The sequence below is a fragment of the Oryctolagus cuniculus genome, chromosome 16 (assembly GCF_051225735.1).
Source record: "Oryctolagus cuniculus isolate XC-2025 breed Fujian yellow rabbit chromosome 16, ASM5122573v1, whole genome shotgun sequence".
NCBI classification, from domain to species: domain Eukaryota; kingdom Metazoa; phylum Chordata; class Mammalia; order Lagomorpha; family Leporidae; genus Oryctolagus; species Oryctolagus cuniculus.
This window is the reverse complement of record NC_142882.1, coordinates 2,123,269-2,141,865: the sequence shown is the minus strand read 5'-3', so window position 1 is coordinate 2,141,865 and position 18,597 is coordinate 2,123,269. Positions and strand designations below refer to the sequence as shown.

The 18,597-nt window shown below is 68.4% G+C and overlaps 1 protein-coding gene across 1 annotated transcript in view; it reads right to left on the bottom strand.

Annotated features, from left to right (window-relative positions):
* Positions 1–18,597, bottom strand: part of KDM4B (lysine demethylase 4B) — a 95,283-nt gene that overhangs the window by 61,146 nt on the left and 15,540 nt on the right. The window contains 5 exon segments of the mRNA XM_070058683.2: positions 832–1,025; positions 2,620–2,734; positions 2,831–3,006; positions 5,649–5,813; positions 14,606–14,710. Of these exon segments, the coding sequence (XP_069914784.2) occupies positions 832–1,025; positions 2,620–2,734; positions 2,831–3,006; positions 5,649–5,789 (626 nt within the window). The 5' untranslated portion in view covers positions 5,790–5,813; positions 14,606–14,710.

The window sequence follows — 18,597 nt, the reverse complement described above, 5'->3', positions numbered from 1 at the left end:
ACGGTGAATCTCGGGACAAGGACGCCGGACTTGCAGCGAGCAGAGCGCCGCGCCGCTGCTGCCCCCAGCGCCCAGGCTGCGGGAGGACCCGGGAAATTCCCACCCAGGCAGGCCGTGCGGAAGGGCGGGAGCGCCACCTAGCGGCCCTCGGGGGCAGGACGGGCGCTGCGCTCCCATCACTGCGAGTCCCGGCAGGTGCACATGTGCGCACACGTGAGCACACACACACACACACACGTGCACACGTGCACACGCCCTGCTGCCTCCGTGTGCAGGCGTAGGAGCCTGCTGTGTGCACAAGGCACCGGAACGTCTGTCCAGGAGCTGGTGGGCTCCAGCCCACCACCCGCGGGAGCTGGGGAGAGCCGGGGAACGCAGGGCTGCCCCAAGCTGCCCTCCTGCCTGTGGGCAGCCCTGTCTTGCCCTCAGGGGAGGGGCGGCTGTGGGCACCAGGTCCTGCGGGCCGGCCCTTCCAGGCAGCCTGGGCGGCGCTGCCCCACGAGGCCCAGGAGCCGTCGTGCAGGGCCCGCTCCACGGCCCCCAGGGCAGCTCAAGCTGCTGCAAACACAGTGACCGCCAAGACCGCCGCCATCTGCACGGCTCCCTGCTCCCTGGACGGTGAACACACACACCCCACAGCGTCCGTGAGCAGACCTGCAGGAGGCCCCAGGAGCCCGCGTGTGGCCGGGGCTGTGGCTGGCGGAGCAGCACCCCGGGTGTCCTCCTACCCACGGGGTCTCCACGGCAGAGGGGAGGGCCCAGCCCTGCCCGACCGTAAACACAGCCAGGGCACCCGGGCCAGACCCCTCCCCACCCCGGTTCCGGACTCACCAGGACTTGGGCTCGCCGAAGTGCAGGTAGTTGATGCTGTACAGGTCCATGTCCTCCGTGTGCCAGGCGAACGTGGTCTTCCACATGCCGAAGTAGAGGTAGGGCGTGTTCACGCCCTCGATGATGGTGCCGCACTCGCGCTCCACCATGTCCAGGATGCTGCGCAGGTTCCCGATGTTCCACTGCACCACGTCCTGGGCCCAGAGCCGCGTCAGCCGCGCAGGACGGCCCCGGCCCAGAACCCGCCATCAGCCAGCCCCAGAGCCCGCCCCCGGCCCAGAGCCGCCCCCGCCCAGAGCCCGCCGTCAGCCAGCCCCAGAGCCCGCCCCCGGCCCAGAGCCCGCCCCCCGCCCAGAGCCGCCCCCGGCCCAGAGCCCGCGTCAGCCGCGCAGGACGGCCCGGCCCAGAGCCGCCCCCGCCCAGAGCCCGCCGTCAGCCAGCCCCAGAGCCCACAGTCAGCCAGCCCCAGAGCCGCCCCCGCCCAGAGCCCACGCCCGGCCCAGAGCCGCCCCGCCCAGAGCCCGCTGTCAGCCAGCCCCAGAGCCCGCCCCCGGCCCAGAGCCCGCCCCGGCCCAGAGCCCGCCTGTCAGCCAGCCCCAGAGCCTGCCCCCTGCCCAGGGCCCGCCCCCAGCCCAGAGCCTGCCTGTCAGCCAACCCCAGAGCCTGCCCCCTGCCCAGGGCCCGCCCCCAGCCCAGAGCCTGCCTGTCAGCCAGCCCCAGAGCCCGCCCCCTGCCCAGGGCCCGCCCCCAGCCCAGAGCCTGCCTGTCAGCCAGCCCCAGGGCCCGCCCCCAGCCCTGGGGCCCGCCCCCAGCCCAGAGCCTGCCTGTCAGTCAGCCCCAGGGCCCGCCCCCAGCCCAGAGCCTGCCTGTCAGCCAGCCTCAGAGCCCGCCCCCAGCCCCGGGGCCCGCCCCCAGCCCAGAGCCCACTGTCAGCCAGCCCCACAGCCCACCACCAGCCCAGAGCCTGCCTGTCAGCCAGCCCGAGAGCCCGCCCCCGGCCCAGAGCTCGCCTGTCAGCCAGCCCCAGAGCCCGCCCCCTGCCCAGGGCCCGCCCCCAGCCCAGAGCCTGCCTGTCAGCCAGCCCCAGAGCCCACCCCCTGCCCAGGGCCCGCCCCCAGCCCAGAGCCTGCCTGTCAGTCAGCCCCAGGGCCCGCCCCCAGCTCGGAGAGCCCGCCTGTCGGCTGGCCCCGGAATGCACCCCAGCCTGGGGGGACGCAGCCTCGGGGGACACAGCCCAGGCGCCGCCACACGCGTGGGCAGCCGCGGGAAGTGAACCTCCCGAGCCAGCGGCAGGGCCAGGGCTCTGGGGCAGCAGCAGGGGACACGGGGCGGCACTGGGAACCAGGCCAGGCGGGGCCCAGAAGGGAGCTCAGCCCCAGCCCAGCCCGGGCCGGGCGGGTCGCGCGTGGGCTGCACCGCGGGTTCACGACCCGGGGCGGCCTAGGCTGGACGCGAGGGCCGGGGAGGCGGGGCGCCCCACCCTCCCGCCGCCAGAGCAAGCCTTTCTCGGCCTCCCCAGGGGCGGAGGCGGCTGCGCCAGGCCGGCCACGGAAGCCCCACTGCGCAGAGCACCGAATCCCCGGCGGGGCGGGGTCCGCGACAGGACGGGGAGACACAGACACCACAGACAGAAAACACGCGCACGGGACACGAGACAAGAGCGGGGGGGGGGGGCAGCGCAGAGACGCCCGGGGCGCCAGGGCTCTGCGGTTCTCCCGCGGGCCGTCCCGCCGCACCCCGTCCGCGCCCGCCCGCCCGCCCGCCGGCCCTGCGGGGGCGTCGCCTCACCTCGTCGTACAGGGAGCCGCTGATGTCGGCGCCGTAGATGGGCGAGACGAAGGTGAGGTTCTTCCAGTACTTGCGCTCCAGGTCGTCGAAGTCCTGGTGCCGCGGGGTGCAGTACCTGGGGGCGAGCGGCACGCGCGCGGCCGGTCAGGACGGCGTGGGGACCAGCACCGGGCGGGGGGGGGGGGGGGAGGAGACCGGCCGCGCCGCGTACTTCTCGCTGTTGGCCAGGCGCCGGTACTCGCCCACGGTCATGGCCTTCTTCTGGATGTTGTACTGCGTGAAGAGCCCCGACTGCCCGGTGACCACCTGCTGGATGGGCGCCGGGATCACCACGTCGTCGATGTCGTCGTACGTCTGCCGCGGCCTCCACTCCTTCGGGGGGATGACCTGGGGGCACACGGGGCTCAGCGGCCGCTCCTCCCGCGAGCGAGACAGAGGAAGGCTTCTCTCTGCCGCCGCGTCCCCCCACGCCTACATCCCCCCACGCCTACAAGAGCCTGCAGTCAGTCTCCCGCGTGGGTGCAGGGGCCCCAGGACTTGAGCCGTCAGCGCCGCCTCCCAGGCGCGTGGGCAGGGAGCTGGATCGGGAGCCCAGGAGCTGGCACAGGGACCAGGACTCCGATGTGTAACGCTGGCCCCCAGGAGGCAGCCACGCTCTCCGCACACAAGACCCACCCAGGGCCGGCACCGCCTGTGGCGCCGGCACACCGGGTTCTAGTCCCGGTCGGGGCGCCGGATTCTGTCCCGGTTGCCCCTCTTCCAGGCCAGCTCTCTGCTATGGCCAGGGAGTGCAGTGGAGGATGGCCCAAGTGCTTGGGCCCTGCACCCCATGGGAGACCCTGAAGAAGCTCCTGGCTCCTGGCTTCCGATAGGCCCAGCTCTGGCTGTTGCGGCCGTTTGCAGAGTGAACCAGCGGATGGAAGACGTCTCTCTCTGCCTCTCCCCTTCTCTGCCTGTAACTCTGCCTCTCTAATAAGTCAGTCCTTAGTTGATAAATAAGTAAACCCTGAATCCCGCACTTGGCCGCAGGCTCCGCGTGCTTCTGCGCCCTCTGGCAGCAGGAAAGGGCACTGCACCCGCCCGGGAGCCCCTTGAGGCAAAGACCCCCAGACTCCAGCGGCCCCAGGGACCTGCCCCTCCTCCCATGCAACAGGTGCCCGGGCGCCAGGGCTGGCTCAGCGGAGCAACAGGAGGCTTCTCCCGAACCTGCCCCAGAGGCGTCGGCCGAGAGACCCCGGTGAGCTGGCCCCCCACGGTCAGGAGCCCTGCCCCGGCAAAGACGTCCAGAGGCCGTGCAGGTGCCGCACAGCAGGTGCCTCTGGCCGCACAGCAGGTGCTGGGGCAGCCGAGCCGAGGGAAAGCCCTCGGGGCGCAGGCTGACCCGGCCACATCCATCCCTGGGGTCCGAGGACCAGGCCCAGGACAACAGAAGCCCCTGAGAAAGCATCTACAAGGCGTCTGGTGCTACGCCCAGGGCCCCTGGGCCTGCTGTGGCACACGTGTGCCACTGTGGCTGCGGCTGGCATACACACAAGCCACCCCCCACTGCACCCAGGGGTACCCACAGAGCCCCACCCCTCCCCTCCGTTGCCCTGGCCCTGCGGCTTCCCCCAGGTCAGCTACGTGAGCATGAACGTGGGAGTGGGTTGCACCAGAGGTGGCGGAAGGATGGGCCCCACGTGTGCACAGCACCCAGGGAGGGGCTGCACGCATAGGGCCTCCTCTCACCACCCCCACCACGCAGCAAGACGCCCAGGACAGCAGAGACCCGGCCATGCCCGCCCACCCACTCCACACCCCCAGGGCCCCAGTTGAGGGCAGGGGACCTGAGCCTCAGCCGACTGGAAGGGTCCCAGTCACACCCAGAGACCTTGGATGAGAGAAAGATTTACAAATGGGGGAGGGAGCCCGGCGCCGTGCTGCAGCGGGCAAAGTCACCTCCCACATGGGCGCCGGTTCGAGTCCTGGTTGCTCCACCTCCCATCCAGCTCCCTGCTGTGGCCTGGGAGAGCAATGGACGATGGCCCCAGTCCTTGGGCCCCTGCACCTGCATGGGAGACCCGGATGGAGCTCCCGGCTCCTGGCTTCAGCCTGACCCAGCCCTGGCCAGTGCAGCCACTTGGGAGTGAACCAGTGGATGGAAGACCTCTCTCCCTCTCTCTTTCTGTCACTTCCTCTGTGACTCTTTCAAATAAATAAGTAAATAAATTTTAAAAATCCCACAGCAGGGGCCGGCACTGGGCCCCACGAGGGCTAAGCCAGCACCCCAGGCGGGCACTGGCTCACGGCCCAGCTGCTCCACTCCCAGCCAGCTCCTGGCTATGGCCTGGGAACGCCAGGGGAGGGCGGCCCAGTGTTTGGCCCCGGCCTACAGGTGGGAGCCCCAGAAGAAGCTCCCGGCTTTGGCCCGGCCCAGCCCCGGCCATGGCGGGCATCTGGGGAGTGAACCCGCAGGTGGGAGATGTCCCTCCCTCCCTCCCTCCCTCCCTGTCTCTGTGTAACTCTGCCTTTCAAATAAGTCTTAAAAAAAATTACTCCAAGGAAGCACCTGGAAGGGCCCAGCTGGGCGGGCACCACCCAGACAGGCACACGGACGCCGGCGCCACCTGTGGGCCGCGCCACAGCTTCAAGACAGCCGGTCAGCAGTGTGTGTGAGTGAGAGAGAATGTGTGTGAGTGTGAGTGCGCAGTCGCACGCGTGCATTGCATGGGCGGGGCTGTACGGGCAGCAGTGTGCGTGTGTGTGAGTGTGTATATGGGAGTGTGTGCAAGAGAGAATGTGAGTGTGTATATGGGAGTGTGTGTGTGAGAGAGAATGTGTGTGAGTGTGACAGCGTGAGTGTGCAATCGCACGCGCGCAGCGGCAGGGAGCGGGTGGCACGGGCAGCAGCCCCCAGCAGGCGTCACCATCTGGAAGCGCTGACGTCACAGGCGCAGCCCAGTCCCTGCCGGCCCCAGGCGAGGCCTCCCCGCAGCCCGGCCGCCGCGGCACGACCACCACCTGCGGAGAGGGGCTGGCGCGCCACCCACCTTGGCCAGGCCCGCGCGGTGGGCCCCCTGCGACTCGATGTAGGCCACGTATTTGTTGAAGTCCTTGAACTCCTCCATGGTCGGGCGGAAGGTCATGATCTTACAGCTGGGGTTCTGGGCCCCGTGGTCCTCAGACCCCATGGCCGCGGCTGCCGGGCGCCACACCTGCAGGGACAAGAGTGCGTGAGCCTCTGCCGCACGCCGAGCCCCGTGCCCACGCGCGGCTGACCAGAGGCGGAGGTGGACGTCCTACTTTTGCGAGCCGGCCGACACCAGAAGCCGGCGCGCTAATTTTACACCAGGGCCCTCGGAAATCAAAGCTCTCCTGGTCAGGGGCCGGCCGCCGGCAGCGGCCTCAGTGCCGCCCTGTGGCCTCCAGGCCCCCGCTTCGGGTCCGGCTGCTGAGAGCAGGGCCCGGGTCCGGCTGCTGAGAGCAGGGCCCAGGCCCGGTGCCGGAGTCTGTGACCACGAGACGGCGAGCAGCGCGGGGTGGGGCGGGGCGGGGGAGGGGCTCAGGCCACCGGCTCCTCCACGCACCAGGGCGCCGGGCGAGAGACCCTCTCGGGAGGGGCCTCCTTGGCCTTCTGAGTGCTCCAGGGTGAGGCAGGGCGACCTCAGGTAGCCCCAGGTTTTGGCAAAGGTAAGAAAAGTCCAAGCGCGCAGAAGCCCGAGAACTTGGGAGAGCCTGACCACGCCCCTCCCCTCTGCAGAGAGACAGGGGCGGGGAGCCCTCCGCTGAAACCCCCCCACCATGCAGGCTGCGGGTTCCCCAAAGCGCTCCCCACCGCGGGCAGCAGAGGGCAGCACACGCCCGGGAATGCGCGGCAGAGCCGGAGCCGGATCCGGAAGGCCGGCCGCTCTCTCCCGCGGCGGAAGCAAGGCCTAGAGACGCCGTAGCTGCCACCAGGCGCGGGGGCCGGCGCAGGGGTCGCTGTGGGAGAGGCAGGCCCTCGTTGGGCTGCTGGCGAGGGAGGAGCCCCCCACCGGGCACACAAGTCCCCCGCCATTGTCCACGGCCGAGGTCTGGGGCAGCCGCAGAGCCGGGGTCACCCAGGAGGCCTCTTGTGCTGTGGACAGCGGGTGGCGACGGCTCTCGGGGACAGGCCGTCACAAACACCCCTGCACAGCAGACGGCACCAGAGGGGCGGCCACCATGGCCAGGGCCCTGACCGAGCCCTCGGTTCCCAGGGCCGCCCACGCCTCTATCCTGTCCCAGGCGCCTGCACCCCTGGCCACAGGCGGGACCTGGGTCACCACCATGACCACTGCCACCCCATGGGCCTCTGGGACGCCGCGAGGCCCCCTCACCTTCCCGGCCGCAGCCCCGCATCGGCACAGGCGTGCGCGTGTCCCCCGGCTGGGGCAGAGCCCTCGCTCCAGGAGCAACGCTGCCGGGACATCAGCATCACCAGCAGCCGGGCCAGCGGCCACAGAGGAGCCACAGACAGGCTGGCGGCAGGGAGACGGGGCCTCGGGTCCCCAGAGCTCACCAGGCCCCGTCTTGTGTCTACGTGGGGGCTCGCGGCTCAGCACCGTTAAGGCTCCTCCCACAGTCCACGAAGGGCAGAGAGGCCAGGGGGAGTCGCCAGCCTGTGCCCTGCACTGGGGCCAGGGTCGCCCCTAGGACTCGCGCCCGGGGGAGGGACAGGCCCCGGACCCAGCCACGCCTCCCTCGGGCCAGCTCCCACACGCCCCCACTGCACACGGCCTGTGCACCCAGGGCAGGGCTCCAGGCGCCATGAGCCCTGAACAGGAGCCCGGACCTCGTCCTTCACAGACTGGGGGGTCTCGCACCCCACGGGGCAGGTGGGTGTGCAGCCCCGGGGCCACGCTGCAGAGACGGCTTCCGCAGTGTGAACGGCAGACAAAGGACCCCCGGGGCCACCCTGCCCCAGCCTCACGCCGCTCGGAGCCGCGAGTGCGTGCTTTTCTGTCTTATCTGTGCAGAAATGACTTTTTCTGGTAGGTAAACCATAAATTGAAATGGCTCATAATCTCCAGGCTCTGCCCCTCCTGAGTGCGCCGTGGGGGAGGAGGCAAAACCACGCACACACATCCCCGACAGCCGCACAGGGCCCGGCCAGCAGCTGGTGGTACAGAGGCACGGGCAGGGGGCTCACAGGACTGGGCAGGGGGTTCACGGGACCGCCCAGGGGCGCCACGGAGGCAGGCTCTGTCACCCCACTCAGACACACAGCACGGGCGTGCGGTGCCGCAGCCCACGGTGCCTGGTAGGGTCCCCCTCCTCCTGGCCCAGCCTGCACCTACATGGGAAACCTGGACAGCCGAGCCCTGAAGGCCACAGACGGCGGACAGTGAATCAGAAGACAGAAACTCCCTCTCCCTCTGACAGAAGACAAGGCAAACAGCCCAATCACATGATGGGCTGGGTCTGAACACACGACGGCACACAGCAGGTGCGCCGCGGGGCGTGCGGGAAGCAGCAGTCGGAACCACCAGGGCACAGCGTCACATGCACCATTCGCCAGGCCCAGAGACGGTGGTCACGAGTGTCGGCGAAGGTGTGGAGAACCCGGCGGCTTCCTGCCCGGAAATGGTGCGGTGGCCACAGGAGACAGCCCACACCAGCGGGCGCCTTGGCACTGCGCGGGAGACCTGAAGGGCCCGGCTTGGATTCGAGCGCCGGGGTCCCTGATGGGCACGGGAAGCCTCGGGAAGCTGCAGGTGTGGCCAGCGCGGGGGGAGGGGGAAGGTGGCTCTCCTGCCGGCCCAGGCTAACATGCTCCCAAAGTGCTGGGGCGCACAAGAAAAGCCCCGCCTCCGAACCAGGGCTGCCCCGTGAGTGCTGGAGCCAGGAGGGCCCGGCTGGCAGAAAGGGGCATGGGAGCGGCATGGACAGGAGCACCCTCGGGGCACCGCGGGGTCCTGGCGGCCAGCGGGAGCTCGGGGCCGGGTCGGGCGGTTTAGGGCCGCAGTCGCGGTGCGCTCCTGATTTTAGAAACCTCCTCTGCTGGGGGACAGGCGTGGGCAAGGCTGGCTGCTCCGAGCGCCCAGGCTTGCGGGACTGCCCCCTCGCCCTGCTCATTTTAGAACAAGGGCTCCTGGCTACACAGGGCCAGGGTGGGTGCCCACACTGGGGAGGGGGTGAGGAGAGCCAGGGCCCCATGTCCCAGGCGCAGAGCAGAGGAGGGAGGGGGCAGGATGTGTGGTGTGGAGATGCGGGAGGCCGCCGGAGGCCCGCAGCGTCCTGACCCTGGGACCTGCGGACACGCAGTGCAACGGCCCCTGCGGAGGACGCCTGGGCCCGGGTGATCCTGCGGGAGCCGCAGGCCCGCCCCAGCTCAAAGCCTCTCTCCCTCCTCTGCAGAGTCACACAGCGCGTGTGGGAGACTACGCACACGGTGAGGCCTCAGCGAGGCACTGGCTCAGGGGCCCCGGCCAGCTCCCCTAGCGTGACTGCCCTCGGCCACCCGGGGGGCCCGTGAGCTCGCCTGCACCCCGCAGGAGGCCACCAGGCGGGCCCCAGCTGCCCGTGCCACGCCTGCACCACAGCCCCTCCTCACCAGGGGTCCTCAAACACAGGGCGACGGGGTCAGTGGCCGCCTGGCAGGGGTCGTGGGTGAGGGCACCAGCCCGCCGAGCCACCCAGCTCTGCCACTGCGCCCACCTCTGCAGCTGCCTGCGGCCCCAGACCCAGAGTCCCCCGGGGACGGAGGGGTGAGCTAAGCCAAGGACCGGCCAGGTGACAGCTCCTGGGCCCACTCCACGCCGGAATTCAGGGCTGACCCACCTGGCCTGCGGCCCTGCTCCAGTCCAGAGCTCTGCTGGCCGGGGCAGAGGACCGAGGGGGCTTCCGAGGGCAGAGCAGCCACAGCAAGGCTGCGACCCCAGTGCAGCACCACGGCGGCTCCGACAGCCTGCACCCGGGTGGACGTGAGGCGTGCGCACCGCGCTGCCGCTGCCGATGCACACCGGGGCTCTCGGGGATGAAGAGCCACGTCCCCTCGGGCCTGGAGGGCGCCGCCCCCACGCTCTCTCCTCCCAGGTCCCTGCCCCAGGAGGTCTGCCCCTCAGAGAACCCCCGGACCACCGCGTGCCCCACCTTCCAACAAAGCAGGGTCCGGTGCCCAGCAGGGGTGGAAGGTGGGCGTCCCCGAGGGCAGGCCCGGCGCATGGCCTGGCACCGTGTCACCCCAAGGAAGAGGGGCCTGGCCTCTGGTGCCGTCTGCAGGGGTTCTCTGCTCTGTCCCACTCGGCCGGGAGCACTCAAGACGTCCCTGAACTCATGGAGCCCGTGGCTGGGTGGGACCGCCCATTTGCTGCTCAGAAAAGCCGCTGCCCACAGCCCGCAGTGCCGGGGGCACGGGGACACAGGCCCATGGGAGCTCAGGACAGGCTGGACCCCGCAGAGCCGCTGGACAGACACGGCCGAGGGGATGAGGGCCACAGCAGGCACCTTCGAAACGCAAGCCCGGGAGGCCATGCAGCACGTGGGCTCGGGGGACCCCAGGGCTGGGCTCCGAGGGGTGCCCACAGCCCTGGCCTGGGAACAGCCTCACGCTGTCCCAGGGCCACGATGGAGGCCACACCAGCTTCCCGTGGCTGCTGGGACAGCGGCCACAAGCTGAAAACGGCACGGAGGGGCGGGCGTGGGGCAGCCATTGGGTCGCCTCGCCCGCACCCCACACTGCAGTTCCTGGGTTCGAGTGCCACTCTGCTGCACACCCCTGCTTCTTGCTAACGCGCACCCCGGGAGGCAGCCGCTGATGCCGACACCCCACGCGGGAGCCTGGGTCGAGCTCCGGCTTCTGGTCAGCCCGGCACTGGGAATCGCAGGCCCCTGAAAAGTGACCCGGGGTGGGGGTTCCCTGTCCCTCTGCCTTTCAAAGTAAAGCAAACTAAGTGGGGGCCCACATGGAATTCTGGGCCCCGGGCTTGGGCGTTTGGGAATAACCCAGTGCATGGAGGATCCCTCCTGTCTCTCTGCCTTTCAAGTAGGTGAAAATAAACATTTTTTAAAAATACACTGCATGGGGCCGGCACTGTGGCACAGCAGGTTAAAGCCCTGGCCTGCAGTGCCAGCATCCCATACGGGCGCTGGTTCGAGTCCCGGCTGCTCCACTTCTGATCCAGCTTTCTGCTGTGGCCTGGGAAAGCAGTAGAAGATGGCCCAATTCCTTGGGCCCCTGCACCTGCGTGGGAGACCCAGAAGAAGCTCCTGGCTCCTGGCTTCACATCAGTGCAGCTCCAGCCATTGTGGCCATTTGGGGAGTGAACCAGCGGATGGAGGACCTCTCTCTCCCTCTCTGCCTCTCCTCACTCCTCACTCTGTGTAACTCTTTCAAATAAATAAATAAATCTTTAAAAATAAATAAATAAATAATATACACTGCACAAAGAAATCAAGGGCCTTCCCCGCTCTCCCCGCCCCCGTCCCTGACGAAGCAGGTCCTGCCACTGCCTGGCGCACGGCCGTGACAGCAGCGAGGTTGTCCCGATGGAGGCTCAGACTCTGCGTCAGAACCAGGACGGAGCTGCACAGTGGGGTCTGCAGCCCAGGACCCACGCCCCCCACCCCCAGCGCCCACAGCCAGGGGCAGGGCTCAGGGCAGCAGAGGAGAAGGGCTGGAGGCTCCTGGTCTCAGCCAGGGGCCTGCCCGGCGGGGTGAGCAGATGGAGGCCAGCCCAGCTGCTGGCCCGCCAGACGGCCAAGCACAGCTGTCCCTCCTGCAGAGGCTCAGGCCACCGCACGGCCACAGGCGCAGGCGGTGACTTCAGGCCGAGCACTGAGCTGCAAGCCACGGGCTTAGGGGCACGACAGCCCTCGGTGCCCACACGAGGGCAACACGAAACCCCTGCGCCAGCCCAGGCCCTGTCGCTGACCCCAGAGCAAGCACGTGAGGGCCCAGGGTCCACCGGGGTCAGGGCCACACGTGGAGAAGGCACCAGAGACGAGGCACACGGCCCTGCTCGCCACCTGCAGGACGAGGGCGGGGCCCAATCCAGGCCCCGCCCACCCTCCGCCCAACTCCCAACTGCCGCAGAGAAAACCAGGAACAACCAGGCCCAGCGAGGGGCTCTGTGGAAGCAGACGGAGGCGGGGCAGGCATTGAGCCACCCCTGGGACGCACACAGCCCGCGTAAGCGTCGGTCCGAGTCCCGGCTGCTCTTCTTCCAGCCCCTCTCCCTTCGAGTTTACCCGGGTGAGCAGCAGGAGACGGCCCAGGTACTCCAGCCCACGCCACCCTCGCGGCAGGTCCAGATGGAGCTCCAGGCTCTCGCCTTTGGCCTGGCCCGGCCCTGGCTGTTGTAGCCATCGGGGGAGAGAAGCAGCGGATGGAAGACCTCTCTCTCTCCCTCTCGCGCCCGTTCCGCCTTGCGAATAAGTCAAATAAATCTTTAAAAAGGGAAACAAGCAGACGGAGACAGGAAAACGTTGCCCAGGTCACCGACCCAGGAAGCCTGTGCTGGCCACGCACGGAACCCGGCCGGCGGAGCCCAGCGCCCGCCCGAGCGCAGACAGCGACGTGCGTGCGGGGCCCGCTGTTCCCGCGCAGGGAAAGCCGTGGGACCGGGGACAAGACATCACCACTGTTCGGCAGCACCTGAACACGCAAGGGCCGGGGGCGACGGCTCGGGGCCTGCTCTGCGACAGGCGTGGGGGAGGCCCCGTTCAGAGGCGAGCGGCAGGCACCGCGCTGGGAATGGAGACCAAAGGCTCCACGCGCAGCCAGCAGCAGCCCCGAGCCAGGACTCTGCCCAGAGGAACGGAAGCTGTGGCCTGGTCCGGAGCAGTCCCCACGCAGAACCACGCGAGCACCCGCCCACACAGGTGGACACACAGCGCAGGCGTGTGCACAGGGAACACGACACGGCCAGGAGCGGGGCCAAGGCCCTGGCCTTGCTGCAGCGTGCAGGGCCCAGGACACGCAGACACGGAAGGCCACGCCGTGTGGGGCTCCACCAACAGGGAGCTGGGGGGATGGGGGACACTTGGAGGCAGCGGCATTCGCACAGCTGTCCGCTCTGACCGCCGCCGAGTCTGAGTGCAGCAGGCGACAAGCAGGGCTGCGATGACCCCTCAACAGAAGCCGGCCTTCGTCAGTCAAGGGCAGCCTGCTCGGGGCCACAGCGGAGCCCCCGCTCGCCTGGGGAATCGGCGCCCCGCACGGCCAGGCTCGGCACACTCGGCGTCCGCGGCGGGACAATGGGTGAGCCGCGGGGCAGCAAGCTCCCGGCCACGCCCCGAGCCACAGCACAGGGCCCCGGTGGCAGGGTCCGAGCTGACCGCTCCAGCCTGCAGACAACCTCGGGCGGGGAAGAAATTCCAGACTTGCAGGCCACGGGATCTGCCACGGCCGGTGTGACAGCACGTCCATGGACGCACGTGGCCCCGCGACAGTGCGGCTTCCCGTACAGACAGGGCCAGCGCTCAGCTTCCGAACGGACCTTCAGCCGCTCACCCCACGGGATTATGGGCATTTTCTCCTGGGTGGTGGGGAGCGTGCTAGGGCAGAAGTTAAACATCAGCCTGTGTGTGAGAGGGGCCTGAGGACCAGCACCCACCGCGGAGCCCCAGACGCCCGGCGTCCTGCACTGCAGAGCCCTGCCCAGTCCCTGATGACCCCCCAGTGGTCCCAGCCCTGCCCCCAGGGCCACTCCAGGAGAATTCTCTCCTCAGCCCCACAGCGGCTACCTGACCTGACAACAGGGGGCGATGAAACCTCCACAGAGCCCCAGGGAAGCCCCACTGCTCTGCCCGGAGCCTGCCAATCTGGGGAGGAATTTGCTGATGTTCACCCATCAAACCCTTCCGCCAGGGCCCCCATCCTTTGTCCTAGACGGGGCGGGGGCAAAGAGGCTCCCTTAAAGACTGGAGTCTAGACACAGACTGCGCTCAGTCCTCTGCCCTGCCGAGCCGCCCGCCTGGCCTGCCCAGGTGTGTTCTCTCCACTCAGCCATGTATCCTAGCTCTCCCCCGTCTGAGCGACTGGGCGCTCTGTCCCTCCGTTCTGATGGATGCCCTGTCCCCCACGAAGCCTTATCACTCCGCTAAGAAAAAGACAGGGCCCGGGTATGGCGCGGAGGGGAAGACATGCTTGGGTTGCCTGCGTCCCACATCGGAGCAACTGCGTTCAGGTCCCAGCTCCGCTCCCAACGCCAGCTTCCTGCTCACGCGTGGCCAGGGAGGCAGCAGTGATGGCTCGAGCACTGGGGACCCTGCCCCGCCGCGAGACCCCTGCATTGGGCTCTGGGCTCCTGGCGGCAGCCTGGCCCAGCCACTGGGGGCTGAACCAGCACTGGAAGATCTTCCTGGGCGTGCATGTGTCTTCCAACTAAATAAAGACAAATCTAAAAAGAACCAAGCCACGGCCACATCGCTGCAGGCCGCCTCCAAGGACCCTGAGCGCTCCGGCACGGGACACTCGGCCACGCAGCCCTGGACGGGCGCCTTCTTCCCCGGACCAGGGGGCACCGTGAAGCCGGGGGCCACTGATGGGGACTCACCTCCTGGGGCCTGGGTCTGCCCATCCCACACTCAGCACCCCCCCCATCACTCCTGGCCCTGGACGGCGTGTGAGCCCGAGTGACAGTGCACGTCCTTTCCCAGGAGCATCCCCCTCGGCCACTACCGGGGCCACTCCCCTCCTGACAGCTGGAGGACAGGCTCCAGGGTGCGGGACAGGGCACTGGGCCCTGCCCTCCCCGGACACCCGCACCTCAGCTGACATCACGCCGGCCCCCCTCCCGGCAGTGGGTGCCGCCACACAGGCAGGGTGTCCGGCCCGCGAGAGCCAGCGTCACGGAAACACTTGAGACGTCACGGCTCCGATGCCAAGGGACAGGAAGCAGACGCGGGGCACCCAGCCCAGCGGGGGAGTCCCAGGCACCTCCCCGGGGCAGCCGGGCTAAGGTCAACCTGACCCCAAGACGCGGAGGGAGAGCCAGACAGACGCCGGCTCCCACCGCGGGGGCCCGCAGCCCACCCTGCTTACCGCGCAGCACTGGCGGTGTCCCGGGCCACAGGGGCTGCTGGGTGAGAGCCCCTCCACACGCCGGCGTGGGTGCCTCCCCCGGCCTTCCAGCCGCGGTGACGGTTGCTAAAGGGGCAGATAAAAGCTTAATTAGTGAAAGTGGCTGCACACTTACATTCATTCATTTATTCATTCATTCATAAGGGAGAGAGGTCTTCCATCCCTGGTTCACTCCCCAAATGGCTTCAACAGCCAGAGCTGGGCCGGGCTGAAGCCGGAGCCAGGAGCTCCATCCGGGTCTCCCTCCCACGGTGGCGGCAGGGACCTGAGCGCTCCAGCCACCGCTGCTGCCTCCCGGGGCGAGTGGCGGGCAGCTGGATCAGAAGCGGAGCAGCCTCCATCAGGGGGCGCTGGTGCTGCACACAGCGACTTAACCTGCGAGGCTGCGGCGCTAGCCCGACGGCCTGATTCCGAATCATCTTCCCAGCAGCTGTGCGCAGCCGCCCACCCTCCTCAGTTGTCAGGAACCTGACACCGGCCGGCAAGCGCTCCGCCCCCCGCGTCTGCCCATTCATTACTCGTCTGTTGCAAGCTCAGCTCCTCAGACCATAGCTGAGCCAGCAAGAACCTTCTGGAAGCTGTAAGACACCGACAGCCACCGAGATTCTCAAGGAGCTGCCTCCTCCGAACCCCGACAGCCCCCCCAAGCAGACACACCACGTGAAAAATGGCCTGGGAAAGCAGCGGGGCCCCTGCACCCGCGTGGGAGACCCGGATGGAGCTCCTGGCTCCTGGCTGCAGCTCACAAGGCCAGGTCCTGCTGACGTGCGCGTTGGGACGCAGCGGTGATGGCGGCGGTACTCAGGCCCCTGCACCCGTGCGGGAGCCCACGACCGAGTTCCTGGTCTCCGGCTTCCGCTCAGAGCGGCCCCGGCCACTGCAGGTATCTGAGGGAGCGAACCAGCAGAGGGAAGATCTCCCGTTCTCCCCACCCACTCTCCAATCAATAAAAGTCACTTTTAAAAAGTAAAGCAGCAGCCACACTCAAACGCTAGCTGAGGGGCCGGATGGAGCGTAAAGTTCTGGCGTGGCACGAGAGAGAGGGGCCGCGAGCCAAGGGACACAGCACCTCCTGAGCAGGAAAAGGCGGGAGCCTGGCCCTGCCCACCCCTGGCTGTTGGCCCAGGAGAGCCAGGCCGGACACGCACCACACATGTGGAGCGCGTCCTCCACCACGTGACAGAGGACCACCAGGGCGGTGCCCAATGTCCCGAGCCCGGGCCGGCACGGGGCCTGCTCACGGCAGCCAGTGCCCCCCTGTCAATCACAGTCACCTCTCCCCAGGCACGCCCCCGCCCCCAGCACAGGCTCTGAAGGCAGAGGAGCCCCCGGGGCCTGAGCCTCGCAGCTGGACAGACCCCGCCCGATCACTGCTGCACTGCCCCGACCCCCGGCCCCTGCCTGCGCTGGCCGGGGGCTGACAGCTCCACCTTCGGGCCCAGCTCTCACACCACGGCCCACGCCCCGCCCACTGCCCCCTTCACAGCCAGCGGCTCAGGCTGGCCTCAGACCGGGGGCCGCAGGCTCCACCTGGCACGGGCCCAGCAGCTCCCCCTGCGAAGTGGCCCCGGGGAGGCGGGGCTGTGGCTGCGGCATGGAGACAGCTGACACGCAGCGCCCAGAGGTGACCCAGGCCCGGCCGCAGCCACGTGGCCCCGACACGATGGGACAGGAGTGCCTGCCCCGCTGTGGCCCCCACCCCACGCTGGCCACGGGGAGAATGAGATAAACCACAGAACCCCCGAGCCCAGGAAGTGAGAATGGAGGGGATGCCACGTGGGGACGGCAGCTCCCTCTCCTCCCTCCGTCTCGCTGCCTCTCAGATGAATTGAATTTTCAGATTTTAAAAACAAACAAGGACGTAAATTAAAGTCTATTAATTTGGTAAAACACACAGCAGCCCAGGCAGGCTAGGTCTGGCAGCATCCCATGCTGGCCCAGCCCACGGACCTCGCGTGGGCTCAGGGCGAATCTGGGGCGCTAAGAATAGAAGTGGCAGGGGGAGCCCAGCCTGGTGCTGTGAGAGCTGTGGGGTTGCCCCTGCAGAGGCTCCCCGCCCCTCAAGAAGGCCAGTGGGTGGGCCAGGGCAAACAAGAGCAGGAACCGGAAAGAGCCACTGGCGCCACGGCACCCCTGGGACCCCGAGGACCCGGCCCCACTGAGGGCAGCTGCTCTCGGCCCAGCACCAGCCCTCGGGAGGCCGGGTCCACGTCAGCCATGCCACAGCCTCGAGCCTGGAGCTGGGGGTGGGGGGTGGGGCAGACTGGGAGCCAGGCCAGAAGGGAAGGAACCCCTCCCCTGCACACTTGGGGACCTGAGCCGACCCACCCGCCCCTCTGCCGGCCACCTCCTGCCGCCCACCGAGCCTGCAGGGGACTCTGTGAGCTCCCCGCCAGGGGCCGCTGACACAAATGCAGTGCAGGAGGAGGACGCCCTGGGCAGACGCAGACCCAAGCTGCCGGCAGGGCGCGCCCAGCACCGCTCGCCATTGAGGCCACCGTGGCTCCATGGGGAAGGGGTCAGCCCTGGGCTGCAGCAGGGATGCACGCGTGAACCCGAGACAGGAAGAGGACGCGCGGCAGCGGGCGGGGCCGGTGCCTGCAGAGGGCACCTCGAGCTACCAAGTGTGCGGACGGCCCTGGCAGCACCCTTACCGCGGGACCAGCACCTGCGACGTGAACGGGGGAGGGCAGCTCAGCTCTGCCCTGCGAGCCCTCGTCAGGAAGTGCTCAACGGAGGGGGGGGGGAGGGAGGCAGGGAGGGAGAGGGAGAGAGAGAAAGAGAATGAGAGAGAGAGAGAGAGAGAGCGCTTCCATTTCCATCCCCTGGTTCCCTCCCCTGGTTCCCTCCCCAAATGCCCACAGCAGCCAGGGCTGGGCCAGGCCACAGCCAGGAGCTCCATCCGGGTCTCCTGTGCAGGCTGTGGGGTAGCAGGTAAAGCCACCGCCTGCAGTGCTGGCATCCCATATGGGCACCGGTTCGAGTCCCAGCTGCTCCACTTTCAATCCAGCTCTCTGCTATGGCCTGGGAAGGCAGTGGAAGATGGCCCAAGTGCTTCAGCCCCTGCATCTACATGGGAGACCTGGAAAAAGCTCCTGGCCCCTGGCTTCAGATCAGCCCAGCTCCAGCTATTATGGCCATCTGGAGAGTGAACCAGCAGATGGAAGACCTCTCTCTCTCTCTCTCTCTCTCTTTGGAACTCTGTGTTTCAAATAAATAAAGTCTTAATAAGAAAGACAGGAATGGAATGTGTGGTGTGATGTGCACACGGCTGCCTTCCAGCACTGCCGCTGAGGGCCGAGGGACAAAGACACCGGGGAGCAAGCGCACCACAGGCACCGGACCTCGGTCTCCAATAACAGACCCAGAGCTCGCCGGAGAAGGGGCAGCCCCTGGTGTCCCGTGCAGGCAGGGAGCCGACATCAGGGGCCGGAGCGTCTCGCAGCCCTAGCAAAGCTCCATGGAGCTCCATCTGGCCCAGCCTGAGGCCACCGCGCAGGCGGCAAAGGGCGATGGCGGCAGAGTCCAAGCCATGGGACGGAACAAGAAGCCGAGCGGCCACACGCACAGCAGTGAGGAAGGGGAGACGGGCAGCCGCTCCTCCCGGCAGCAGCAAGGAACAAAGGCAGGACCCAAGGAGTCGGACGGGCCCACTCCTCGACACCAGCACAGGAGCTCAAACCAGCCGCGCCCGTCGGCAGCAACGGCGCGTCCTCCCCGCTCAGTGCTGCTCGTCAGCCTGGGGAACCTGACCGCGGTGTCGAGGCTCCGTCCCCACGCAAACACCTGGGCCCCCGGATACGATGCCGGGGAAGGACCGTGTCAGCTCCCTGAGCTGGGGGAGCCAGGGACACCGGGCAACAGGTGCAGACCTGGCGATGGCCACGTCAACTTCCCGCCTTCCCCCACGCCCTCGGGGAGGCGCAGGTCTGGGGAAGCACAGCTGCTCGACA